Below are 27,977 nucleotides of genomic sequence, written 5' to 3' on the forward strand. Positions count from 1 at the left end.
CCTTCCCCCTCCCTCCGTCCTCCCTCTCTTTCCTCTTTATACAGGTAACGGCCCGGCGGAGGCGCTGGCTCTTGATGGCCTGTCTCTCCTGCTGCTCCAGACGGAAGAACGAGTCGATACGCAGCTGGGTCTACAGGAAGGGAGGAGGGGGGAAGGAGGGGAGGGAGGAGGGGAGAGGGGGGGGGGGAGGGGGGGAGAGAGGAGGGGAGAGAAGGAGGGGAGGGGGGGAGAATGGAGAGGAGGGGAGAGAGAGGAATGGAGGTATACAGGACAGATCAGAGGCAACTTCACAATAAATTCACTATTATACCCAAGTCATTCTCAATCTCTACTTGCAATAATTACTACCAATCATTGATCCAGACTAATACCTATTGATCCAGACTAATACCTATTGATCCAGACTAATACCTATTGATCCAGACTAATACCTATTGATCCAGACTAATACCTATTGATCCAGATGAATGACTATTGATCCAGACTATTGATCCAACTAATGCCTATTGATCCAGACTAATACCTATTGATCCAGACTAATACCTATTGATCCAGACTAATACCTGTTGATCCAGATCTAATGACTATTGATCCAGACTAATACCTATTGATCCAGACTAATACCTATTGATCCAGACTAATGCCTATTGATCCAGACTAATGCCTATTGATCCAGACTAATACCTATTGATCCAGACTAATACCTATTGATCCAGACTAATACCTATCTATTGATCCAGACTAATACCTATCTATTGATCCAGACTAACAGACTAATACCTACCTATTGATCCAGACTAATACCTATCTAATTGATCCAGACTAATACCTATTGATCCAGACTAAATTGATCCAGACTAATACCTGTTGATCCAGACTATACCTGTTGATATCCTATTGATCCAGACTAATACCTATTGATCCAGACTAATACCTATTGATCCAGACTAATACCCTATTGATCCAGACTAATACCCTATTGATCCAGACTAATACCTGTTGATCCAGACTAATACCTATTGATCCAGACTAATACCTATTGATCCAGACTAATACCTATTGATCCAGACTAATGCCTATTGATCCAGACTAATACCTATTGATCCAGACTAATACCTATTGATCCAGACTAATACCTATTGATCCAGACTAATACCTATTGATCCAGACTAATACCTATTGATCCAGACAAATACCTATTGATCCAGACTAATACCTATTGATCCAGACTAATACCTGTTGATCCAGACTAATACCTGATCCAGACTGATACCCAGACTAATACCTATTGATCCAGACTAATACCTATTGATCCAGACTAATGCCTATTGATCCAGACTAATACCTATTGATCCAGACTAATACCTATTGATCCAGACTAATACCTATTGATCCAGACCTATTGATCCAGACTATTACCTATTGATCCAGACTAATACCTATTGATCCAGACTAATACCTATTGATCCAGACTATTACCTATTGATCCAGACTAATACCTATTGATCCAGACTAATACCTATTGATCCAGACTAATACCTATTGATCCAGACTAATACCTATTGATCCAGACTAATACCTATTGATCCAGACTAATACCTATTGATCCAGACTAATACCTATTGATCCAGACTAATGCCTATTGATCCAGACTATTGATCCAGACTAATACCTATTGATCCAGACTAATACCTGTTGTGTGTTGAGCTGTTTGATAACAGGATGTAGAGTCTCTTCTGTCTTCCTGCTGTTCCAACCAAAACGACTCTCACAGAATGTAGGCTGAGGGTTAAGAAAAACTGGTCCCAAAAACTACACAGAACATCTCACACACACGCACACGCACACGCACACACACACACACACTCTCCTAGAGGATATTCCTTGAGGAGGTCGAGGTGTGGGCGGCCCCAGCTAAAGGAGCTTTCTGATAGGTCGACGCTGGGCTGCAGGTAGGCAGTTGCCACGGCAGGGTTGGGGAAGCCCGGCCGCAGCCGAAGCCCTCTCAGTTTCCTCTTGACCTTGGAGTCACGGGGGTCAGAGGTCAGACGTTGCTGCTGCTGGGCCAAGGACCACCACTCACTGGAAGGGGAAACGGAGACAGAAAGCACAGACAGACCGAGTAAAGAAAAACAGCTGTGTTCTCTCTCTGTGATCTCTGAGGGAAGTGAACCCACAATCTTGGCATAGCTAAAGTCACACAGGACCACTCATTCATTATTCATCACCACACAATACCCTGAACCCACCCAGACCACTAGACCCCCCCCCACCCAGACCACTCAGACCACTAGACCCCCCACCCAGACCCCACCCCCCCCCCGGTCCTGACCTGAACATGCTGACTGGTTCCGTGCCAGGTCCAGGGAACTCGTTGAGTATCTCCATGCCCGTCACATAGCCCACCCCGGGACTCCTCCGTATAGTCACTACCCAGCAGGTAGGCCAGGTTAATCAGCTTGGTACGGTCCACGCCTGGGGAGGGACGAGGGTTAGAGAGAGTAGTCTAGTGGTGGTGGGGGGTGGTTGGTATCTAGTGGTTTGGGTGGGTGGGGGGTTGGCGTCTATTGGTTTGGGTGGGTGGGGGGTGGTTGGTGTCTTGTGGTTTGGGTGGGTGGGGGGTGTGGGTGGTTGGTATCTAGTGGTTTGGGTGGGTGGGGGGTTGGCGTCTATTGGTTTGGGTGGGTGGGTGGGGTGGGTGTGGTTGGTATCTAGTGGTTTGGGGGGTTGGCGTCTAGTGGTTTGGGTCGGGGGGTTGGTGTCTAGTGGTTTGGGTCGGGGGGTTGGTATCTAGTGGTTTGGGTGGGTGGGGGTTGGCGTCTATTGGTTTGGGTGGGGGGTTGGTCTCTAGTGGTTTGGGGGGTTGGCGTCTAGTGGTTTGGGTGGGTGGGGGTTGGTGTCTAGTGGTTTGGGTCGGGGGGTTGGTGTCTAGTGGTTTGGGTGGGGGGTTGGTGTCTAGTGGTGGGTGGGTGGGGGTTGGTGTCTAGTGATTTGGGTGGGGGGGGGTTGGTGTCTAGTGGTTTGGGTGGGTGGGTTGGTATCTAGTGATTTGGGTGGGTGGGTGGGTTGGTGTCTAGTGGTTTGGGTGGGTGGGTTGGTATCTTGTGATTTGGGTGGGTGGGTTGGTGTCTAGTGGTTTGGGTGGGGGGTTGGTGTCTAGTGATTTGGGTGGGTGGGTTGGTGTCTAGTGGTTTGGGTGGGTGGGGGGGTTGGTGTCTAGTGGTTTGGGTGTGTGGGTGGGGTGGGTGTCTACGTACCCAGTTGGTTCTGTAGGTCTACGTACTGCTAGGGTTCTACGTACCCAGTTGGTTCTGTAGATCTACGTATTGCTAGGGTTCTACGTACCCAGTTGGTTCTGTAGGTCTACGTACCCAGTTGGTTCTGTAGGTCTACGTACTGGTAGTGTTCTACGTACCCAGTTGGTTCTGTAGGTCTACGTACCCAGTTGGTTCTGTAGGTCTACGTACTGGTAGTGTTCTACGTACCCAGTTGGTTCTGTAGGTCTACGTACCCAGTTGGTTCTGTAGGTCTACGTACCCAGTTGGTTCTGTAGGTCTACGTACTGGTAGTGTTCTACGTACCCAGTTGGTTCTGTAGGTCTACGTACCCAGTTGGTTCTGTAGGTCTACGTACCCAGTTGGTTCTGTAGGTCTACGTACTGCTAAGGTTCTACGTACCCAGTTGGTTCTGTAGGTCTACGTACCCAGTTGGTTCTGTAGGTCTACGTACTGCTAGGGTTCTACGTACCCAGTTGGTTCTGTAGATCTACGTACTGCTAGGGTTCTACGTACCCAGTTGGTTCTGTAGGTCTACGTACCCAGTTGGTTCTGTAGGTCTACGTACTGCTAGGGTTCTACGCACCCAGTTGGTTCTGTAGATCTACGTACTGCTAGGGTTCTACGTACCCAGTTGGTTCTGTAGGTCTACGTACCCAGTTGGTTCTGTAGGTCTACGTACTGCTAGGGTTCTACGTACCCAGTTGGTTCTGTAGGTCTACGTACCCAGTTGGTTCTGTAGGTCTACGTACCCAGTTGGTTCTGTAGGTCTACGTACTGCTAGGGTTCTACGTACCCAGTTTGTTCTGTAGGTCTACGTAACCAGTTGGTTCTGTAGGTCCACGTACCCAGTTGGTTCTGTAGGTCTACGTACTGCTAGGGTTCTACGTACCCAGTTGGTTCTGTAGGTCTACGTAACCAGTTGGTTCTGTAGGTCTACGTACCCAGTTGGTTCTGTAGGTCTACGTACCCAGTTGGTTCTGTAGGTCCACGTACCCAGTTGGTTCTGTAGGTCTACGTACTGCTAGGGTTCTACGTACCCAGTTGGTTCTGTAGGTCTACGTAACCAGTTGGTTCTGTAGGTCTACGTACCCAGTTGGTTCTGTAGGTCTACGTACCCAGTTGGTTCTGTAGGTCTACGTACCCAGTTGGTTCTGTAGGTCTACGTACTGCTAGGGTTCTACGTACCCAGTTGGTTCTGTAGGTCTACGTACCCAGTTGGTTCTGTAGGTCTACGTAACCAGTTGGTTCTGTAGGTCTACGTACTGCTAGGGTTCTACATACCCAGTTGGTTCTGTGGATCTACGTACTGCTAGGGTTCTACGTACCCAGTTGGTTCTGTAGGTCTACGTACCCAGTTGGTTCTGTAGGTCTACGTACCCAGTTGGTTCTGTAGGTCTACGTACTGGTAGTATTCTAGGTATTTGTTCTGGCTGAAGAAGTTCTTGTAGACGTGTCGTCCTCCGAACAGCCAGACGTCGCTGTCATCGGTGATTGTTCCATGGGTCTGGTCGGTCCGGTCCAGGGCTGCACACTGGGCCTCGGCCTCACCGGGAGCCACCAGGAAGGGTACGCCAAACAACCTCAGCAGCTCCTGACGGACAAGACCCACCGGGACATTAGACCCGGTAAGGGATCGTCATCGACGACAGGGGGGGGGGCCTATGCTTTCTACGGAAAATAATGACGACAGGAAATGGTGTGTTCCACGGAGCGGTGAGGAACTGACCTTCCACAGAGTTGATTATTAATCTTTTTATAACATGGCTATAATTTAACACATTTGCAGCTAAACATGTGTTCAACATTCACTGAAGTCGTTAGCATGTTTACTAGATAGCTACAGTAGTTGCCGTGGTAATAGTTTAGCTAACCAAACTATCAGTCTTAGCTTGTTTGGCGTACCAAACTATCAATCCTAGCTTGTTTAGCTAAACAAACTAAGGGTCAGGGGAAGAGTCCGGGGAAGAGTCCGGGGAATTGTCACGGGAAGAGTCAGGGGAAGGTCCGGGTCTGGGTCAGGGGAAGAGTCAGGGGAAGAGTCAGGGGAAGGGTCAGGGGAAGAGTCAGGGGAAGGGTCAGGGGAAGAGTCAGGGGAAGAGTCAGGGTCAGGGTCAGGGGAACTGTCCGGGGAAGAGTCAGGGGAAGTGTCAGGGGAAGGGTCAGGGGAAGAGTCCGGGGAAGAGTCAGGGCCTGGGGAAGAGTCAGGGTCTGGGTCAGGGGAAGAGTCCGGGGAAGGGTCAGGGTCTGGGTCAGGGGAAGAGTCAGGGTCTGGGTCAGGGGAAGGGTCTGGGTCAGGGTCAGGCGAAGAGTCAGGGTCTGGGTCAGGGGAAGGGTCAGGGTCTGGGTCAGGGGAAGAGTCAGGGTCTGGGTCAGGGGAAGAGTCAGGGGAAGGGTCAGGGTCTGGGTCAGGGGAAGAGTCAGGGGAAGGGTCAGGGTCTGGGTCAGGGGAAGAGTCAGGGGAAGAGTCCGGGGAAGAGTCCGGGTCTGGGTCAGGGGAAGTGTCAGGGGAAGAGTCAGGGTCTGGGTCAGGGGAAGAGTCCGGGTCTGGGGAAGAGTCCAGGGAAGAGTCAGGGTCTGGGTCAGGGGAAGAGTCAGGGTCTGAGGCAGGGTCTGAGTCAGGGTCTGAGTCAGGGTCTGAGTCAGAGTCAGGGGAAGAGTCAGGGGAAGGGTCAGGGGAAGAGTCAGGGTCTGGGTCAGGGGAAGAGTCAGGGGAAGAGTCAGGGGAAGGGTCAGGGGAAGGGTCAGGGGAAGAGTCAGGGGAAGAGTCCGGGGAAGGGTCCGGGGAAGAGTCCGGGTCTGGGTCAGGGGAAGTGTCAGGGGAAGAGTCAGGGTCTGGGTCAGGGGAAGAGTCCGGGTCTGGGGAAGAGTCCGGGGAAGAGTCAGGGTCTGGGTCAGGGTCTGAGTCAGGGTCTGAGTCAGGGGAAGAGTCATGGGAAGGGTCAGGGGAAGAGTCAGGGGAAGAGTCAGGGGAAGGGTCAGGGGAAGAGTCAGGGGAAGAGTCAGGGTCAGGGTCAGGGGAACTGTCCGGGGAAGAGTCAGGGGAAGTGTCAGGGGAAGGGTCAGGGGAAGAGTCCGGGGAAGAGTCAGGGTCTGGGGAAGAGTCAGGGTCTGGGTCAGGGGAAGAGTCCGGGGAAGGGTCAGGGTCAGGGGAAGAGTCAGGGTCTGGGTCAGGGGAAGGGTCTGGGTCAGGGGAAGAGTCAGGGTCTGGGTCAGGGGAAGAGTCAGGGTCTGGGTCAGGGGAAGAGTCAGGGGAAGGGTCAGGGTCTGGGTCAGGGGAAGAGTCAGGGGAAGGGTCAGGGTCTGGGTCAGGGGAAGAGTCAGGGGAAGAGTCCGGGGAAGAGTCCGGGTCTGGGTCAGGGGAAGTGTCAGGGGAAGGGTCAGGGTCAGGGGAAGAGTCCGGGTCTGGGGAAGAGTCCAGGGAAGAGTCAGGGTCTGAGGCAGGGTCTGAGTCAGGGTCTGAGTCAGGGTCTGAGTCAGGGTCTGAGTCAGAGTCAGGGGAAGAGTCAGGGGAAGGGTCAGGGGAAGAGTCAGGGTCTGGGTCAGGGGAAGAGTCAGGGGAAGAGTCAGGGGAAGGGTCAGGGGAAGAGTCAGGGGAAGAGTCCGGGGAAGAGTCCGGGGAAGAGTCCGGGGAAGAGTCCGGGTCTGGGTCAGGGGAAGTGTCAGGGGAAGAGTCAGGGTCTGGGTCAGGGGAAGAGTCCGGGTCTGGGGAAGAGTCCGGGGAAGAGTCAGGGTCTGGGTCAGGGTCTGAGTCAGGGGAAGAGTCAGGGGAAGAGTCAGGGGAAGAGTCAGGGTCTGGATCAGGGGAAGAGTCAGGGTCTGGGTCAGGGGAAGGGTCAGGCGAAGGGTCAGGGTCTGGGTCAGGGGAAGGGTCAGGGTCTGGGTCAGGGGAAGGGTCTGGGTCAGGGGAAGAGTCAGGGTCTGGGTCAGGGGAAGAGTCAGGGTCTGGGTCAGGGGAAGAGTCAGGGTCTGGGTCAGGGGAAGAGTCAGGGTCTGGGTCAGGGTCTGGGTCAGGGTCTGGGTCAGGGGAAGAGTCCGGGGAAGAGTCCGGGGAAGAGTCCGGGGAAGAGTCCGGGTCTGGGTCAGGGGAAGTGTCAGGGGAAGAGTCAGGGTCTGGGTCAGGGGAAGAGTCAGGGTCTGGGGAAGAGTCAGGGTCTGGGTCAGGGGAAGAGTCAGGGTCTGGGTCAGGGGAAGAGTCCAGGGAAGCGTCAGGGTCTGGGTCAGGAGAAGGGTCAGGGGAACTGTCCGGGGAAGAGTCAGGGTCTGGGTCAGGGGAAGAGTCAGGGTCTGGGTCAGGGGAAGAGTCCGGGGAAGAGTCAGGGTCTGGGTCAGGAAAGGAGTCAGGGTCTGGGTCAGGGGAAGAGTCCGGGGAAGAGTCAGGGTCTGGGTCAGGGGAAGAGTCAGGGTCTGGGTCAGGGGAAGGGTCAGGGGAAGAGTCAGGGGAAGGGTCAGGGGAAGAGTCAGGGGAAGAGTCAGGGGAAGAGTCAGGGGAAGGGTCAGGGGAAGAGTCAGGGGAAGAGTCAGGGTCAGGGTCAGGGGAACTGTCCGGGGAAGAGTCAGGGGAAGTGTCAGGGGAAGGGTCAGGGGAAGAGTCAGGGGAAGAGTCAGGGTCTGGGGAAGAGTCAGGGTCTGGGTCAGGGGAAGAGTCCGGGGAAGGGTCAGGGTCTGGGTCAGGGGAAGAGTCAGGGTCTGGGTCAGGGTCTGGGTCAGGGGAAGAGTCAGGGGAAGAGTCAGGGGAAGAGTCAGGGGAAGGGTCAGGGGAAGAGTCAGGGGAAGAGTCAGGGTCAGGGTCAGGGGAACTGTCCGGGGAAGAGTCAGGGGAAGTGTCAGGGGAAGGGTCAGGGGAAGAGTCCGGGGAAGAGTCAGGGTCTGGGGAAGAGTCAGGGTCTGGGTCAGGGGAAGAGTCCGGGGAAGGGTCAGGGTCTGGGTCAGGGGAAGAGTCAGGGTCTGGGTCAGGGGAAGGGTCTGGGTCAGGCGAAGAGTCAGGGTCTGGGTCAGGGGAAGGGTCAGGGTCTGGGTCAGGGGAAGAGTCAGGGTCTGGGTCAGGGGAAGAGTCAGGGGAAGGGTCTGGGTCAGGGGAAGAGTCAGGGGAAGGGTCAGGGTCTGGGTCAGGGGAAGAGTCAGGGGAAGAGTCCGGGGAAGAGTCCGGGTCTGGGTCAGGGGAAGTGTCAGGGGAAGAGTCAGGGTCTGGGTCAGGGGAAGAGTCCGGGTCTGGGGAAGAGTCCAGGGAGAAGTCAGGGTCTGGGTCAGGGGAAGAGTCAGGGTCTGAGGCAGGGTCTGAGTCAGAGTCAGGGGAAGAGTCAGGGGAAGGGTCAGGGGAAGAGTCAGGGTCTGGGTCAGGGGAAGAGTCAGGGGAAGAGTCAGGGGAAGAGTCAGGGGAAGGGTCAGGGGAAGGGTCAGGGGAAGGGTCAGGGGAAGAGTCAGGGGAAGAGTCCGGGGAAGAGTCCGGGGAAGAGTCCGGGTCTGGGTCAGGGGAAGTGTCAGGGGAAGAGTCAGGGTCTGGGTCAGGGGAAGAGTCCGGGTCTGGGGAAGAGTCCGGGGAAGAGTCAGGGTCTGGGTCAGGGTCTGAGTCAGGGGAAGAGTCAGGGGAAGAGTCAGGGGAAGAGTCAGGGTCTGGATCAGGGGAAGAGTCAGGGTCTGGGTCAGGGGAAGGGTCAGGCGAAGGGTCAGGGTCTGGGTCAGGGGAAGGGTCTGGGTCAGGGGAAGGGTCTGGGTCAGGGGAAGAGTCAGGGTCTGGGTCAGGGGAAGAGTCAGGGTCTGGGTCAGGGGAAGAGTTAGGGGAAGAGTCCGGGGAAGAGTCCGGGGAAGAGTCCGTGTCTGGGTCAGGGGAAGTGTCAGGGGAAGAGTCAGGGGAAGAGTCAGGGTCTGGGTCAGGGGAAGAGTCAGGGTCTGGGGAAGAGTCAGGGTCTGGGTCAGGGGAAGAGTCAGGGTCTGGGTCAGGGGAAGAGTCCAGGGAAGCGTCAGGGTCTGGGTCAGGGGAAGGGTCAGGGGAACTGTCCGGGGAAGAGTCAGGGTCTGGGTCAGGGGAAGAGTCAGGGTCTGGGTCAGGGGAAGAGTCCGGGGAAGAGTCAGGGTCTGGGTCAGGGGGAAGAGTCAGGGTCTGGGTCAGGGGAAGAGTCCGGGGAAGAGTCAGGGTCTGGGTCAGGGGAAGAGTCAGGGTCTGGGTCAGGGTCTGGGGAAGAGTCAGGGGAAGGGTCAGGGGAAGAGTCAGGGGAAGAGTCAGGGGAAGAGTCAGGGGAAGGGTCAGGGGAAGAGTCAGGGGAAGAGTCAGGGGAAGAGTCAGGGTCAGGGTCAGGGGAACTGTCCGGGGAAGAGTCAGGGGAAGTGTCAGGGGAAGGGTCAGGGGAAGAGTCCGGGGAAGAGTCAGGGTCTGGGGAAGAGTCAGGGTCTGGGTCAGGGGAAGAGTCCGGGGAAGGGTCAGGGTCTGGGTCAGGGGAAGAGTCAGGGTCTGGGTCAGGGGAAGGGTCTGGGTCAGGGTCAGGCGAAGAGTCAGGGTCTGGGTCAGGGTCAGGGTCTGGGTCAGGGGAAGAGTCAGGGTCTGGGTCAGGGGAAGAGTCAGGGGAAGGGTCAGGGTCTGGGTCAGGGGAAGAGTCAGGGGAAGGGTCAGGGTCTGGGTCAGGGGAAGAGTCAGGGGAAGAGTCCGGGGAAGAGTCCGGGTCTGGGTCAGGGGAAGTGTCAGGGGAAGAGTCAGGGTCTGGGTCAGGGGAAGAGTCCGGGTCTGGGGAAGAGTCCAGGGAAGAGTCAGGGTCTGGGTCAGGGGAAGAGTCAGGGTCTGAGGCAGGGTCTGAGTCAGGGTCAGGGGAAGAGTCAGGGTCTGGGTCAGGGGAAGAGTCAGGGGAAGGGTCAGGGGAAGGGTCAGGGGAAGGGTCAGGGGAAGGGTCAGGGGAAGAGTCCGGGGAAGAGTCCGGGGAAGAGTCCGGGGAAGAGTCCGGGTCTGGGTCAGGGGAAGTGTCAGGGGAAGAGTCAGGGTCTGGGTCAGGGGAAGAGTCCGGGTCTGGGGAAGAGTCCGGGGAAGAGTCAGGGTCTGGGTCAGGGTCTGAGTCAGGGTCTGAGTCAGGGGAAGAGTCAGGGGAAGAGTCAGGGTCTGGATCAGGGGAAGAGTCAGGGTCTGGGTCAGGGGAAGGGTCAGGCGAAGGGTCAGGGTCTGGGTCAGGGTCTGGGTCAGGGGAAGGGTCTGGGTCAGGGGAAGAGTCAGGGTCTGGGTCAGGGGAAGAGTCAGGGTCTGGGTCAGGGGAAGAGTCAGGGTCTGGGTCAGGGTCAGGGGAAGAGTTAGGGGAAGAGTCCGGGGAAGAGTCCGGGTCTGGGTCAGGGGAAGTGTCAGGGGAAGAGTCAGGGTCTGGGTCAGGGGAAGAGTCAGGGTCTGGGGAAGAGTCAGGGTCTGGGTCAGGGGAAGAGTCAGGGGAAGAGTCAGGGTCTGGGTCAGGGTCTGAGTCAGGGGAAGAGTCAGGGGAAGAGTCAGGGTCTGGGTCAGGGGAAGGGTCAGGCGAAGGGTCAGGGTCTGGGTCAGGGGAAGGGTCTGGGTCAGGGGAAGAGTCAGGGTCAGGGGAAGAGTCAGGGTCTGGGTCAGGGGAAGAGTCAGGGTCTGGGTCAGGGGAAGAGTCAGGGTCTGGGTCAGGGTCTGGGTCAGGGGAAGAGTTAGGGGAAGAGTCCGGGGAAGAGTCCGGGTCTGGGTCAGGGGAAGTGTCAGGGGAAGAGTCAGGGTCTGGGTCAGGGGAAGAGTCAGGGTCTGGGGAAGAGTCAGGGTCTGGGTCAGGGGAAGAGTCAGGGTCTGGGTCAGGGGAAGAGTCCAGGGAAGCGTCAGGGTCTGGGGAAGGGTCAGGGGAACTGTCCGGGGAAGAGTCAGGGTCTGGGTCAGGGGAAGAGTCAGGGTCTGGGTCAGGGAAGAGTCAGGGTCTGGGTCAGGGGAAGAGTCAGGGTCTGGGTCAGGGGAAGAGTCCGGGGAAGAGTCAGGGTCTGGGGAAGAGTCAGGGTCTGGGTCAGGGGAAGGGTCCGGGGAAGAGGCAGGGTCAGGGGTCAGGGTCTGCCACATCCATCAGTTAGTGTTTAAACAGGCACATGATACACAGACAATCACATCCACTATGAACTAAATGTGTGTGTTGACTGACTCCTTTATCAGACTGACTAAATGTGTGTTGTCCGTCTCCTTTATCAGACTGACTAAATGTGTGTGTTGACGGTCTCCTTTACCAGACTGACTAAATGTGTGTTGACTGCCTCCTTTATCAGACTGACTAAATGTGAGTGTTGACGGTCTCCTTTATCAGACTGACTAAATGTGTGTTGACTGTCTCCTTTATCAGACTGACTAAATGTGTGTGTTGACCGTGTCCTTTATCAGACTGACTAAATGTGTGTGTTGACTGTCTCCTTTATCAGACTGACTAAATGTGTGTTGTCCGTCTCCTTTACCAGACTGACTAAATGTGTGTTGACCGTCTCCTTTATCAGACTGACTAAATGTGTGTGTTGACTGGCTCCTTTATCAGACTGACTAAATGTGTGTGTTGACTGACTCCTTTATCAGACTGACTAAATGTGAGTGTTGACGGTCTCCTTTATCAGACTGACTAAATGTGTGTGTTGACTGTCTCCTTTATCAGACTGACTAAATGTGTGTGTTGACTGACTCCTTTATCAGACTGACTAAATGTGTGTGTTGACAGTCTCCTTTATCAGACTGACTAAATGTGTGTGTTGACTGGCTCCTTTATCAGACTGACTAAATGTGAGTGTTGACTGGCTCCTTTACCAGACTGACTAAATGTGTGTGTTGACTGTCTCCTTTACCAGACTGACTAAATGTGAGTGTTGACTGGCTCCTTTATCAGACTGACTAAATGTGAGTGTTGACTGTCTCCTTTACCAGACTGACTAAATGTGTGTTGACTGTCTCCTTTATCAGACTGACTAAATGTGTGTGTTGACTGACTCCTTTATCAGACTGACTAAATGTGTGTGTTGACTGACTCCTTTATCAGACTGACTAAATGTGTGTGTTGACTGCCTCCTTTATCAGACTGACTAAATGTGTGTTGACTGGCTCCTTTATCAGACTGACTAAATGTGTGTTGACTGGCTCCTTTATCAGACTGACTAAATGTGAGTGTTGACTGACTCCTTTATCAGACTGACTAAATGTGAGTGTTGACTGGCTCCTTTACCAGACTGACTAAATGTGAGTGTTGACTGGCTCCTTTACCAGACTGACTAAATGTGAGTGTTGACTGGCTCCTTTACCAGACTGACTAAATGTGAGTGTTGACTGTCTCCTCTACCTGGCTCTCCAGACACATCTGTCCGGTAACCGTGGCAGCGACGCGCTCCTGCTGCTGCTTCTGTTCCCTCAGCCTGGACTGCTGCTCTCCAAGACTGCTCTCTAGCGCCACCAGCTCATCCTGGTGGACAATATAGGTACTGCATCAGCCCAGTTCCACTACTGTACACAGTAACAGCTCTTCCTACAGGACAATACAGGTACTGCATCAACCCAGTTCCACTACTGTACACAGAAACACCTCCCCCTACAGGACAACACAGGTACAGCATCCTCAAATCTCTACTGTACAAACAGCTCCCCCTACAGGACAACACAGGTACTCCATCCTCAAATCTGTACTGTACAAACAGGTCCCCCTACAGGACAACACAGGTACAGCATCCTCAAATCTCTACCATACAAACATCTCCCCCTACAGGACAACATAGGTACTACATCCTCAAATTTCTACTGTACAAACAGCTCCCCCTACAGGACAACACAGGTACATCATCCTCAAATCTCTACTGTACAAACAGCTCCCCCTACAGGACAACACAGGTACTACATCCTCAAATATCTACTGTACAAACAGCTCCCCCTACAGGACAACACGGATACTACATCCTCAAATCTCTACTGTACAAACAGCTCCCCCTACAGGACAACACAGGTACTACATCCCCAAATCTCTACTGTACAAACAGCTCCCCCTACAGGACAACACAGGTACTACATCCTCAAATCTCTACTGTACAAACAGCTCCCCCTACAGGACAACACAGGTACATCATCCTCAAATCTCTACTGTACAAACAGCTCCCCCTACAGGACAACACAGGTACTACATCCTCAAATCTCTACTGTACAAACAGCTCCCCCTACAGGACAACACAGGTACTGCATCAACCCAGTTCCACTACTGTACACAGTAACACCTCCCCCTACAGGACAACACAGGTACTGCATCCTGAAATCTCTACTGTACAAACAGCTCCAACAACACATCTCAACCACACACAGAGAAACAGACATTTTCCTGTCTATTTCCTGGTCATCTCCATCTCCATGCTCTGTCTTTTCACCATTACATATAAGCAGTACTTATCTTACCACGTTGATGTCTTCCCACTCGTTGGGTAGAGGAACAGACGCTGGGGCAGGAGGAGCTGGGCTGGGCTCTGTGGGAGGCTGGGGCTCCTCCTCCCTCTCTTCCAAAGGGATAGCTCTGCTACTTAAAGCCTCCTCCTCTTCCTCCTTCTTGGCCACGTCTTCCTGTGCCTTAGCTGGAGTACCGCCCCCAACCTCTATCAGCGAATCATCCGTCTCCTCCTCCTTTAGCTCCTCCCCCTCAGACACGTCAACGAAGCTCTCTGAATCACTGTCCTGCTCACTGTGCTCCTTGCCGTCCTCCATCTTCACAATCTGTCCATTCCTCTCCTCCCCAGTGTTCTGTCCATTCCTCTCCTCCCTGGTGTTCCTCTCCTCCTGCGATGGAGGTAAAGGCCCAGTCACTAGGCTGCTCCTCCCAGTCTCCTCCTCTCTGTTTAGACCAAGGCCTGATGGGGGAATAAGACCGAGAGCCTGACCCAAACTGTCCCCCTGACCCACTGCAGAGTGGAAAGCTCTGTTCCTGTTGTCGATGGCTTGCTCCAACTCCTCTCTGTTCCTGTTGTCGATGGCTTGCTCCAACTCCTCTCTGTTCCTGTTGTCGATGGCTTGCTCCAACTCCTCTCTGTTCCTGTTGTCGATGGCTTGCTCCAACTCCTCTCTGTTCCTTCTCAGAATCTCCTCCACCTCCTCCCTGCTCCTCCTGGTGACGGTTTCCTCCTCCATGCTGAGGAGCACCCTGTCCGCAGGAGGAATGGGGAGGCGAAGGGGGAGAGGCGACTGTTGCTCATCCCCCTTCTCCACCCCAAGCCTGTCCTCATTGGTCAGAGTTGTCCTCAGGGGCGTGTCCTTCCCTTCAGTCTCCTCCTCAGAGCTGCTGATGACGAACAATCGGTTGGCAGGACGCTGGGGACTGGGAGGGTGGGGCTTAACAGGAGAACTGCCAATCGTAGTGGCGTTTGGGGACGGGCCTACGTCCAACTCTTCTCCCGTGGCTCGCTGAATGGCCAGGAGGGTACGAGGAGACACACTGCCACCCCCCTCCTCCTCAGCCCTACTCCCTCCTCTACCCCAGGAGCTATCCTTCTCCTCCTCGTCTGAGAAGCTGCTATCCATGGCAGCCTGGATGGCCTTCAGTGTCCGGGGGAGATGGGTGCTGTATCCCCAGGCTCGGGTTCGGGTCCTGGGGATGTTTAGACGATGATGAGGGTCCCTCCTCCAGGCTCTCCTCCTCCGAGATGGGTCTCCAAAGGGGCTCAGGTCTCTCCCCTCCCCCGTCCTAACCCTCCCTGATAGGGACCACCCAACCAGGGAGAGGCCGCAGGCTGGATGTCTGGCACCCTCTCACTGTTGTCGGTCTTCTTCGGACCTGAAGAACAGACAGACAGACAGACAGACAGACAGACAGACAGACAGACAGACAGACAGACAGACAGACAGACAGACAGACAGACAGACAGACAGACAGACAGACAGACAGACAGACAGACAGACAGACAGACAGACAGACAGACAGACAGACAGAGACAGACAGACAGACAGACAGACAGACAGACAGACAGACAGACAGACAGACAGACAGACAGACAGACAGACAGACAGACAGACAGACAGACGAGGGGATGAGTTTGAACAGGTCTAATGCGGAGAATTCCTCAAGTTGATCGCCGACCCACTTCGACCTCTAACCTTTGATGAGGATGTAGTGGGTGGAGTCTTCTGAGAGGAGGCGTCGTGTCTCCACGCTGTGCCCCTCCCCCTGGTTGCATAGCTCCACCCCCGGGGCGTTCCCAGCACTACGGTTGGACATCTCTCTCTCCACCCCCTCCAGACGCACGTTCAGCTTGTTCCTCTGCAGCAGCCCTGCTAGCTGGTACTGGGAGAAGTCCCCTGACCGCTGGGAGAGGGGGGGACTGGGTTAGGTGCATGCCACACACACACACACACACACAGAGAGACAGTGTGTGTGGTACCTCTGGAGGTGTGTGGTACATGGTGTGTGGTACCTCAGGAGGTGTGTGGTACATGGTGTGTGGTACCTCTGGAGGTGTGTGGTACCTCAGGGGGTGTGTGGTACCTCAGGAGGTGTGTGGTACATGGTGTGTGGTACCTCAGGAGGTGTGTGGTACCTCAGGAGGTGTGTGGTACATGGTGTGTGGTACCTCAGGAGGTGTGTGGTACATGGTGTGTGGTACCTCAGGAGGTGTGTGGTACATGGTGTGTGGTACCTCAGGGGTGTGTGGTACCTCAGGGGGTGTGATACATTGTGTGTGGTACCTCAGGGGGTGTGTGGTACCTCAGGAGGTGTGTGGTACCTCAGGGGGTGTGGTACCTCAGGGGGTGTGTGGTACCTCAGGGGGGTGTGTGGTACCTCAGGGGGGGTGTGTGGTACCTCAGGAGGTGTGTGTGGTACCTCAGGAGTGTGGTACATGGTGTGTGGTACCTCAGGAGGTGTGTGGTACCTCAGGAGGTGTGTGGTACCTCAGGGGGTGTGTGGTACCTCAGGGGGTGTGGTACCTCAGGAGGTGTGTGGTACATGGTGTGTGGTACCTCAGGAGGTGTGTGTGGTACCTCAGGGGGTGTGTGGTACCTCAGGAGGTGTGTGGTACCTCAGGAGGTGCGTGGTACCTCAGGGGGGGTGTGGTACATGGTGTGTGGTACATGGTGTGTGGTACCTCAGGCGGTGTGTGGTACATGGTGTGTGGAACCTCAGGAGGTGTGTGGTACATGGTGTGTGGTACCTCGGGAGGTGTGTGGTACCTCAGGAGGTGTGTGGTACATGGTGTGGGGTACATGGTGTGGGGTACATGGTGTGTGGCACATGGTGTGTGGTACATGGTGTGTGGTACCTCAGGAGGTGTGTGGTACATGGTGTGTGGTACCTCAGGGGGGGTGTGGTATCTCAGGAGGTGTGTGGTACATGGTGTGTGGTACCTTAGGGGGGTGTGGTACCTCAGGGGGTGTGGTACATGGTGTGTGGTACCTCAGGGGGGGGTGTGGTACCTCAGGGGGGTGGGGTACCTCAAGGGGGTGTGTGGTACATGGTGTGTGGTACCTCAGGGGGGTGTGGTACCTCAGGGGGGTGTGCTACCTCAGGAGGGGTGTGGTACCTCAGGGGTGTGTGGTACATGGTGTGTGGTACCTCAGGAGGTGTGTGGTACCTCAGGGGTGTGTGGTACATGGTGTGTGGTACCTCAGGAGGTGTGTGGTACCTCAGGGGTGTGTGGTACATGGTGTGTGGTACCTCAGGGGGTGTGTGGTACATGGTGTGTGGTACCTCAGAAGGGGTGTGGTACATGGTGTGTGATACATGGTGTGTGGTACCTCAGGGGTGTGTGGTACCTCAGGGGTGTGTGTGGTACATGGTGTGTGGTACCTCAGGGGTGTGTGGTACATGGTGTGTGTTACATGGTGTGTGGTACCTGGTGTGTGTGGTACCTCAGGAGGTGTGTGGTACATGGTGTGTGGTACCTCAGGGGTGTTTGGTACATGGTGTGTGGTACCTCGGGAGGTGTGTGGTACATGGTGTGTGGTACCTCTGGAGGTGTGTGGTACATGGTGTGTGTTACATGGTGTGTGGTACCTCAGGGGTGTGTGGTACCTCAGGGGGTGTGTGGTACATGGTGTGTGGTACCTCAAGGGGTGTGTGGTACCTCCGGAGGTGTGTGGTACATGGTGTGTGGTACCTCAGGGGGTGTGTGGTACCTCAGGAGGTGTGTGGTACATGGTGTGTGGTACCTCAGGGGGTGTGTGGTGCCTCCGGAGGTGTGTGGTACATGGTGTGTGGTACCTCAGGAGGTGTGTGGTACATGGTGTGTGGTACCTCAGGGGGTGTGTGGTACCTCAGGGGGTGTGTGGTACCTCAGGGGGTGTGTGGTACCTCAGGGGGTGTGTGGTACCTCAGGAGGTGTGTGGTACATGGTGTGTGGTACCTCAGGGGTGTGTGGTACCTCAGGGGGTGTGTGGTACCTCAGGGGTGTGTGGTACATGGTGTGTGGTACCTCAGGGGTGTGTGGTACATGGTGTGTGGTACCTCAGGGGTGTGTGGTACCTCAGGAGGTGTGTGGTACATGGTGTGTGGTACCTCAGGAGGTGTGTGGTACCTCAGGAGGTGTATGGTACCTCAGGGGGTGTGTGGTACATGGTGTGTGATACCTCAGGGTGTGTGTGGTACATGGTGTGTGGTACCTCAGGAGGTGTGTGGTACATGGTGTGTGGTACCTCAGGGGGTGTGTGGTACCTCAGGGGGGTGTGTGGTACCTCAGGAGGTGTGTGGTACCTCAGGAGGTGTGTGGTACCTCAGGAGGTGTGTGGTACCTCAGGAGGTGTGTGGTACATGGTGTGTGGTACCTCAGGGGGTGTGGTACATGGTGTGTGGTACCTCAGGGGGTGTGTGGTACCTCAGGGGGTGTGTGGTACATGGTGTGTGGTACCTGGTGTGTGTGGTACCTCAGGGGGTGTGGTACCTCAGGGGGTGTGGTACCTGGTGTGTGGTACCTGGTGTGTGTGGTACATCAGGGGGGTGGTACCTCAGGGGGTGTGGTACCTCAGGAGGTGTGTGGTACATGGTGTGTGGTACCTCAGGGGGTGTGTGGTACCTCAGGGGTGTGTGGTACCTCAGGGGGTGTGTGGTACCTCAGGGGGTGTGTGGTACCCCAGGGGGTATGGTACATGGTGTGTGGTACCTCAGGAGGTGTGTGGTACCTCAGGAGGTGTGTGGTACCTCAGGGGGGTGTGGTACCCCAGGGGGTGTGGTACCCCATGGGGGTGTGGTACCTCAGGGGGTGTGGTACCTCAGGGGGTGTGGTACCTCAGGGGGTGTGGTACCTCAGGGGTGTGGTACCTCAGGGGGTGTGGTACCTCAGGGGGTATGGTACCTCAGGGGGTGTGGCACCTCAGGGGGTGTGGCACCTCAGGGGGTGTGTGGTACCTCAGGGGTGTGTGGTACCTCAGGGGTGGTGTGGTACCTCAGGGGTGTGTGGTACCTCAGGGGGTGTGTGGTACCTCAGGGGGTGTGTGGTACCTCAGGGGGTGTGGTACCTCAGGGGGTGTGGTACCTCAGGGGGGTGTGGTACCTCAGGGGGGTGTGGTACCTCAGGGGGGGGTGTGGTACCTCAGGGGGTGTGGTACCTCAGGGGGTGTGGTACATGGTACCTCGGGGGTGTGGTACCTCAGGGGGGTGTGGTACCTCAAGGGGGTGTGGTACCTCAGGGGGTGTGGTACATGGTGTGTGGTACCTCAGGGGGTGTGTGGTACCTCAGGGGGGGTGTGGTACCTCAGGGGGGGTGTGGTACATGGTGCGTCGTCTCTTGCTGAATTCCTTCATGTCTTTAAGGATCTCATGTTTCACCTCAGGAGGCATGGCAGAAAACTCCTCAGAGTTGATGTCCACAGAGTTAGAGTCTTCATAGAAATCCCCCTGACAGACAGACAGACAGACAGACAGACAGACAGACAGACAGACAGACAGACAGACAGACAGACAGACAGACAGACAGACAGACAGACAGACAGACAGACAGACAGGCAGACAGACAGGCAGACAGGCAGACAGACAGGTGACACAAGGTAGCAAAACTTAATGAAACAAAAAGGAATCCAGTGTTCTTATTGGACAAGACGATAAAGCACCACCCTCTCTGTTTTCTCCTCTGTCACATGACGTGGGTGTTGACCTCACCTGGTAGATGTGACGGCTGTCCTCCTCCACCTGCTCCTCCTCCTCTGAGCTGCTCCTCTCTCTCTCCTCCTCCTGGGCTGGCAGGGCAGGCAGCATGAACATGTCCTCCTCTCTCCTCACAGCAGACAGGCTGGGCAGATGATCCTGACTGGAGGAGAATCACAACACAGACCAGACCTCTATGGTTACAGACCAGATCTCTATGGTTACAGACCTATATACAGACCAGACCTCCATGGTTACAGACCTATACACAGACCAGACCTCTATGGTTACAGGCCTATATACAGGCTGGGCAGATGATCCTGACTGGAGGAGAATCACAACACAGACCAGACCTCTATGGTTACAGGCCTATATACAGACCAGACCTCTATGGTTACAGGCCAGACCTCTATGGTTACAGGCCAGACCTCTATGGTTACAGACCAGACCTCTATGGTTACAGACCTATATACAGACCAGACCTCTATGGTTACAGGCCAGATCTCTATGGTTACAGACCAGATCTCTATGGTTACAGACCAGATCTCTATGGTTACAGACCAGATCTCTATGGTTACAGACCAGACCTCTATGGTTACAGACCAGACCTCTATGGTTACAGACCAGATCTCTATGGTTACAGACCAGATCTCTATGGTTACAGACCTATACACAGACCAGACCTCTATGGTTACAGACCTATACACAGACCAGATCTCTATGGTTACAGACCTATATACAGACCAGACCTCTATGGTTACAGACCAGACCTCTATGGTTACAGACCAGACCTCTATGGTTACAGACCTCTATATACAGACCAGACCTCTATGGTTACAGACCAGATCTCTATGGTTACAGACCAGATCTCTATGGTTACAGACCAGATCTCTATGGTTACAGACCAGATCTCTATGGTTACAGACCAGATCTCTATGGTTACAGACCAGATCTCTATGGTTACAGACCAGACCTCTATGGTTACAGACCAGACCTCTATGGTTACAGACCAGATCTCTATGGTTACAGACCAGATCTCTATGGTTACAGACCTATACACAGACCAGACCTCTATGGTTACAGACCTATACACAGACCAGATCTCTATGGTTACAGACCTATATACAGACCAGACCTCTATGGTTACAGACCAGACCTCTATGGTTACAGACCAGACCTCTATGGTTACAGACCTCTATATACAGACCAGACCTCTATGGTTACAGACCAGATCTCTATGGTTACAGACCAGATCTCTATGGTTACAGACCAGATCTCTATGGTTACAGACCAGATCTCTATGGTTACAGACCAGATCTCTATGGTTACAGACCAGATCTCTATGGTTACAGACCAGATCTCTATGGTTACAGACCAGACCTCTATGGTTACAGACCAGACCTCTATGGTTACAGACCAGACCTCTATGGTTACAGGCCTATATACAGACCAGACCTCTATGGTTACAGACCAGACCTCTATGGTTACAGACCAGATCTCTATGGTTACAGACCAGATCTCTATGGTTACAGACCAGATCTCTATGGTTACAGACCAGATCTCTATGGTTACAGACCAGATCTCTATGGTTACAGACCATTTACATTTACATTTAAGTCATTTAGCAGACGCTCTTATCCAGAGCGACTTACAAATTGGTGCATTCACCTTATGACATCCAGTGGGACAGTCACTTAACAATAGTGCATCTAAAACTTAGGGGGGGTGGGGTGAGAGGGATTACTTAACCTATCCTAGGTATTCCTTAAAGAGGTGGGGTTTCAGGTGTCTCCGGAAGGTGGTGATTGACTCCGCTGTCCTGGCGTCGTGAGGGAGTTTGTTCCACCATTGGGGGGCCAGGGCAGCGAACAGTTTTGACTGGGCTGAGCGGGAGCTGTACTTCCTCAGTGGTAGGGAGGCGAGCAGGCCAGAGGTGGATGAACGCAGTGCCCTTGTTTGGGTGTAGGGCCTGATCAGAGCCTGGAGGTACTGAGGTGCCGTTCCCCTCACAGCTCCGTAGGCAAGCACCATGGTCTTGTAGCGGATGCGAGCTTCAACTGGAAGCCAGTGGAGAGAACGGAGGAGCGGGGTGACGTGAGAGAACTTGGGAAGGTTGAACACCAGACGGGCTGCGGCGTTCTGGATGAGTTGAAGGGGTTTAATGGCACAGGCAGGGAGCCCAGCCAACAGCGAGTTGCAGTAATCCAGACGGGAGATGACAAGTGCCTGGATTAGGACCTGCGCCGCTTCCTGTGTGAGGCAGGGTCGTACTCTGCGGATGTTGTAGAGCATGAACCTACAGGAACGGGCCACCGCCTTGATGTTAGTTGAGAACGACAGGGTGTTGTCCAGGATCACGCCAAGGTTCTTGGCGCTCTGGGAGGAGGACACAATGGAGTTGTCAACCGTGATGGCGAGATCATGGAACGGGCAGTCCTTCCCCGGGAGGAAGAGCAGCTCCGTCTTGCCGAGGTTCAGCTTGAGGTGGTGATCCGTCATCCACACTGATATGTCTGCCAGACATGCAGAGATGCGATTCGCCACCTGGTCATCAGAAGGGGGAAAGGAGAAGATTAACTGTGTGATAAGAGAGACCATGTGAGGTTATGACAGAGCCAAGTGACTTGGTGTATAGCGAGAATAGGAGAGGGCCAAGAACAGAGCCCTGGGGGGACACCAGTGGTGAGAGCGCGTGGTGAGGAGACAGATTCTCGCCACGCCACCTGGTAGGAGCGACCTGTCAGGTAGGACGCAATCCAAGCGTGGGCCGCGCCGGAGATGCCCAACTCGGAGAGGGTGGAGAGGAGGATCTGATGGTTCACAGTATCGAAGGCAGCCGATAGATCTAGAAGGATGAGAGCAGAGGAGAGAGAGTTAGCTTTAGCAGTGCGGAGCGCCTCCGTGATACAGAGGAGAGCAGTCTCAGTTGAATGACTAGTCTTGAAACCTGACTGATTTGGATCAAGAAGGTCATTCAGAGAGAGATAGCGGGAGAGCTGGCCAAGGACGGCACGTTCAAGAGTTTTGGAGAGAAAAGAAAGAAGGGATACTGGTCTGTAATTGTTGACATCGGAGGGATCGAGTGTAGGTTTTTTCAGAAGGGGTGCAACTCTCGCTCTCTTGAAGACGGAAGGGACGTAGCCAACGGTCAGGGATGAGTTGATGAGCGAGGTGAGGTAAGGGAGAAGGTCTCCGGAAATGGTCTGGAGAAGAGAGGAGGGGATAGGGTCAAGCGGGCAGGTTGTTGGGCGGCCGGCCGTCACAAGACGCAAGATTTCATCTGGAGAGAGAGGGGAGAAAGAGGTCAGAGCACAGGGTAGGGCAGTGTGAGCAGAACCAGCGGTGTCGTTTGACTTAGCAAACGAGGATCGGATGTCGTCGACCTTCTTTTCAAAGTGGTTGACGAAGTCATCTGCAGAGGAGGAGGGGGGGCGGAGGATTCAGGAGGGAGGAGAAGGTGGCAAAGAGCTTCCTAGGGTTAGAGGCAGATGCTTGGAATTTAGCGTGGTAGAAAGTGGCTTTAGCAGCAGAGACAGAGGAGGAAAATGTAGAGAGGAGGGAGTGAAAGGATGCCAGGTCCGCAGGGAGGCGAGTTTTCCTCCATTTCCGCTCGGCTGCCCGGAGCCCTGTTCTGTGAGCTCGCAATGAGTCATCGAGCCACGGAGCGGGAGGGGAGGACCGAGCCGGCCTGGAGGATAGGGGACATAGAGAGTCAAGGGATGCAGAGAGGGAGGAGAGGAGGGTTGAGGAGGCAGAATCAGGAGATAGGTGGGAGAAGGTTTGAGCGGAGGGAAGAGATGATAGGATGGAAGAGGAGAGAGTAGCGGGGGAGAGAGAGCGAAGGTTGGGACGGCGCGATACCATCCGAGTAGGGGCAGTGTGGGAGGTGTTGGATGAGAGCGAGAGGGAAAAGGATACAAGGCAGTGGTCGGAGACTTGGAGGGGAGTTGCAATGAGGTTAGTGGAAGAACAGCATCTAGTAAAGATGAGGTCGAGCGTATTGCCTGCCTTGTGAGTAGGGGGAAGGTGAGAGGGTGAGGTCAAAAGAGGAGAGGAGTGGAAAGAAGGAGGCAGAGAGGAAAGAGTCAAAGGTAGACGTGGGGAGGTTAAAGTCGCCCAGAACTGTGAGAGGTGAGCCGTCCTCAGGAAAGGAGCTTATCAAGGCATCAAGCTCATTGATGAACTCTCCGAGGGAACCTGGAGGGCGATAAATGATAAGGATGTTTAGCTTGAAAGGGCTAGTAACTGTGACAGCATGGAATTCAAAGGAGGCGATAGACAGATGGGTAAGGGGAGAAAGAGAGAATGACCACTTGGGAGAGATGAGGATCCCGGTGCCACCACCCCGCTGACCAGACGCTCTCGGGGTGTGCGAGAACACGTGGGCGGACGAAGAGAGAGCAGTAGGAGTAGCAGTGTTGTCTGTGGTGATCCATGTTTCCGTCAGTGCCAAGAAGTCGAGGGACTGGAGGGAGGCATAGGCTGAGATGAACTCTGCCTTGTTGACCGCAGATTGGCAGTTCCAGAGGCTACCGGAGACCTGGAACTCCACGTGGGTCGTGCGCGCTGGGACCACCAGAGTAGGGTGGCCGCGGCCACGCGGTGAGGAGCGTTTGTATGGTCTGTGCAGAGAGGAGAGAACAGGGATAAACAGACACATAGTTGACAGGCTACAGAAGAGGCTACGCTAATGCAAAGGAGATTGGAATGACAAGTGGACTACACGTCTCGAATGTTCAGAAAGTTAAGCTACGTAGCAAGAATCTTATTGACTAAAATGATACAGTACTGCTGAAGTAGGCCAGCTGGCAGTGGGTGCGTTGTTGACACTACACTAATCAAGTCGTTCCGTTGAGTGTAATAGTTTCTGCAGTGTTGCTATTCGGGGCTAGCAGGCTAGCTAGCAGTGTTGTTTACGTTACGTTGCGTTAAAAGAACGACAATAGATGGCTAGCGAACCTAGAAAATCGCTCTAGACTACACAATTATCTTTGATACAAAGACGGCTATGTAGCTAGCTAAGTAGCTAGCTACGATCAAACAAATCAAACCGTTGTACTGTAATGAAATGAAGTGAAAATGTGATACAACCTGTGAATGCGACCGGGTAGTTGAGTTCTATACAGAAGACGTTGGCTAGCGTTGGCTAGCTGTTGGCTAGCTAGCAGAGTCACCTACGTTAAGGACGACAAATAGCTGGCTAGCTAACCTCGGTAAATTAAGATAATCACTCTAAGACTACACACTCTAAACCTAAACAACACAATTATCTTGGATACGATGATACGAAGACAGCAAAGACAGCTATGTAGCTAGCTAACACTAAACTAATCAAGTCGTTCAGTTGAGTGTAATAGTTTTCCCAGTGCAGCTAATCAGTGGACGTTAGCTAGCTGGCTAGTGAAGACTACGTTAGGACGGCGAAATACGATAATTACGCAATTATCTTTGATACAAAGACGGCTATGTAGCTAGCTGAGAGGAAATTGCTAAGATAAGACAAATCAAACCGTTGTGATATAATGAAATATAATGAAAAAGTTATACTACCCGTTGGAGCGACGTGCAGATGCGACCACTCGCTCCAACCGGAACCAGACCTCTATGGTTACAGACCAGACCTCTATGGTTACAGACCAGACCTCTATGGTTACAGGCCTATATACAGACCAGACCTCTATGGTTACAGACCAGACCTCTATGGTTACAGACCTATATACAGACCAGACCTCTATGGTTACAGACCAGATCTCTATGGTTACAGGCCTATATACAGACCAGACCTCTATGGTTACAGACCAGATCTCTATGGTTACAGACCTATATACAGACCTTCCTCTCCTCCTCTCCTCCTCTCCTCTCCTCTCCTCCTCTCCTCTCCTCACCTCCTCTCTCCCAGAGCAGCTTTGATGGCTTGTCTCTTCAGGAAGGTCTTGAGGAGTTTGTCATTGGTCTGCTTGGACTCCATAGTCTTCTCCTCCTTTCTCTGTCTTCTGATGGCCTGGAGGGAAGCACAGGGTTAACACACACACACACACACACACACACACACACACACACACACACACACACACACACACACACACACACACACACACACACACACACACACACACACACACACACACACACACACACACACACACACACACACACACACACACACACACACACCAGGGTCCAGACAGACAGAGACAGACAGACAACACACACCAGGGTCCAGACAGACATAGACAGACAGACAACACACACCAGGGTCCAGACAGAGACAGACAGACAACACACACCAGGGTCCAGACAGACAGAGACAGACAGACAACACACCAGGGTCCAGACAGACATAGACAGACAGACAACACACACCAGGGTCCAGACAGAGACAGACAGACAACACACACCAGGGTCCAGACAGACATAGACAGACAGACAACACACACCAGGGTCCAGACAGAGACAGACAGACAACACACACCAGGGTCCAGACAGACAGAGACAGACAGACAACACACCAGGGTCCAGACAGACATAGACAGACAGACAACACACACCAGGGTCCAGACAGAGACAGACAGACAACACACACCAGGGTCCAGACAGACAGAGACAGACAGACAACACACCAGGGTCCAGACAGACATAGACAGACAGACAACACACACCAGGGTCCAGACAGAGACAGACAGACAACACACCAGGGTCCAGACAGACAGAGACAGACAGACAACACACACCAGGGTCCAGACAGAGACAGACAGACAACACACCAGGGTCCAGACAGACAGAGACAGACAGACAACACACACCAGGGTCTGTTTCTTGATCAGAGGTGCGTCTCCATCGAACACGAAGACAGGTCTGATGCGGAAATAGAGCAATTTACAAAGACGATGGAACAGGGTGATCAGGTGGGCGTTCTGGACACTGTTACCCTCCCTGTCTCTCACACCCTTCACTGCCTGGTTCAACCAGATACTGATGTCTGGGAGAGGGACAGGTCAAGGATCTCTACAGAGACACAGGCAGACAACTAGCTAACTTTACAGAATGTTTACATACTCATCTCATATGTATATACTGAACAGCTATATCATCTACTGCATCTTGATGTAATAAATGTATCACTAGCCACTTTATATAATGTTTACATACCCTACATTACTCATCTCATATGTATATACTGTCCTCTATATCATCTACTGCATCTTTCTGTAATAAATGTATCACTAGTCACTTTAAACAATGCCACTTTATATAATGTTTACATACCCTACATTACTCATCTCATATGTATATACTGTACTCTATATCATCTACTGCATCTTTCTGTAATAAATGTATCACTAGTCACTTTAAACAATGCTATCTAATATAATGTTTACATACCCTACATTACTCATCTCATATGTATATACTGTACTCTATATCATCTACTGCATCTTAATGTAATAAATGTATCACTAGTCACTTTAAACAATGCTATCTAATATAATGTTTACATACCCTACATTATTCATCTCATATGTATATATTGTACTCTATACCATCTACTGCATCTTGCCATCTTGATGTAATAAATGTATCACTAGTCACTTTAAACAATTCCACTTTATATAATGTTTACATACCCTACATTATTCATCTCATATGTATATATTGTACTCTATACCATCTACTGCATCCTTATGTAATACATGTATCACTAGTCACTTTAACTATGCCACTTTGTTTACATACTCATCTCATATGTATATACTGTACTCAATACTATCTACTGTATCTTGCCTATGCCGCTCTGTACCATCACTCATTCATATATCCTTATTCTTTATCCCCTTACACGGTCTATAAGGTAGTAGTTGTGGAATTGTTAGTTAGATTACTTGTTGGTTATCACTGCATTGTCGGAACTAGAAGCACAAGCATTTCGTTACACTCTCATTAACATCTGCTAACCATGTGTATGTGACCAATTTTTAAAATCATTTTTATTTCAACTTTATTTAACCAGGTAGGTCTAGTTGAGAACAAGTTCTCATTTACAACTGCGACCTGGCCAAGATAAAGCAAAGCAGTGTGACACAAACAACAACACAGAGTTACACATGGAGTAATTAGGTTTCCTCCACAATACACTAGACACCAACTCTATGTAAGATGCAGACACATGTTATGACTGGGATGTGCCGTAGTTATGGGTGGGAGATTGGGGGATAAGACGCAGGGAACCCTACTTTTAAAAACAAGTCAAGAACAAGGAGAGAGAAATAAAGAGTTTAAGAGAGCGATAGGTGGGGGACTTCCTTGTGGTGTCCGGAAGGATACCGACAGCCAGGATCTTGCCCTCGAGCGTCTCGGGGTTGACGGGCTTCCCGGTGGTCTCAAGCAGCTTCCACAGCCCGTGTACCCCCATTGCTCTCCGAGTGACAGCCTAGACAACATCAAGACCAAAATAAGACTATGGCAAATCGCCCATATCGTAGTAGTTATTTGAAAAGCTTGATTCAAATACAACGTTGTTATTAACTAACGACGGGCTAAGTATATTCTAATTATATTCAAGTAGTCTGGTAAAATTCCGATTAAGTTACGATTATGGTAAAAATATATCGCTGGACATTGGTGTGCCAGCCGATTGGCCAGTACTGTCGTCGGACGGTGTGTCTCACAA

General features: G+C 53.0%; 1 protein-coding gene across 1 annotated transcript; it reads right to left on the reverse strand.

Moving 5' to 3' along the window:
- Positions 1 to 7: 7 nt before the first annotated feature.
- On the reverse strand, positions 8 to 27,746 carry LOC124018303 (DNA excision repair protein ERCC-5-like; the record flags this gene model as incomplete). Its single annotated transcript, XM_046333577.1, is given in 15 exon segments — positions 8 to 130; positions 1,693 to 1,777; positions 1,882 to 2,082; positions 2,333 to 2,416; positions 2,418 to 2,475; positions 4,656 to 4,869; positions 12,554 to 12,673; positions 13,648 to 14,827; positions 14,929 to 15,013; positions 15,334 to 15,541; positions 18,920 to 19,063; positions 19,325 to 19,472; positions 25,195 to 25,310; positions 26,113 to 26,288; positions 27,632 to 27,746. Coding segments are annotated over 15 exon segments (3,030 nt in total), but the record flags the coding sequence as incomplete, so codon positions are not given.
- Between the last annotated feature and the right edge of the window lie 231 nt (positions 27,747 to 27,977).

This window comes from Oncorhynchus gorbuscha, unplaced genomic scaffold, assembly GCF_021184085.1.
Source record: "Oncorhynchus gorbuscha isolate QuinsamMale2020 ecotype Even-year unplaced genomic scaffold, OgorEven_v1.0 Un_scaffold_472, whole genome shotgun sequence".
Lineage (NCBI taxonomy): Eukaryota > Metazoa > Chordata > Actinopteri > Salmoniformes > Salmonidae > Oncorhynchus > Oncorhynchus gorbuscha.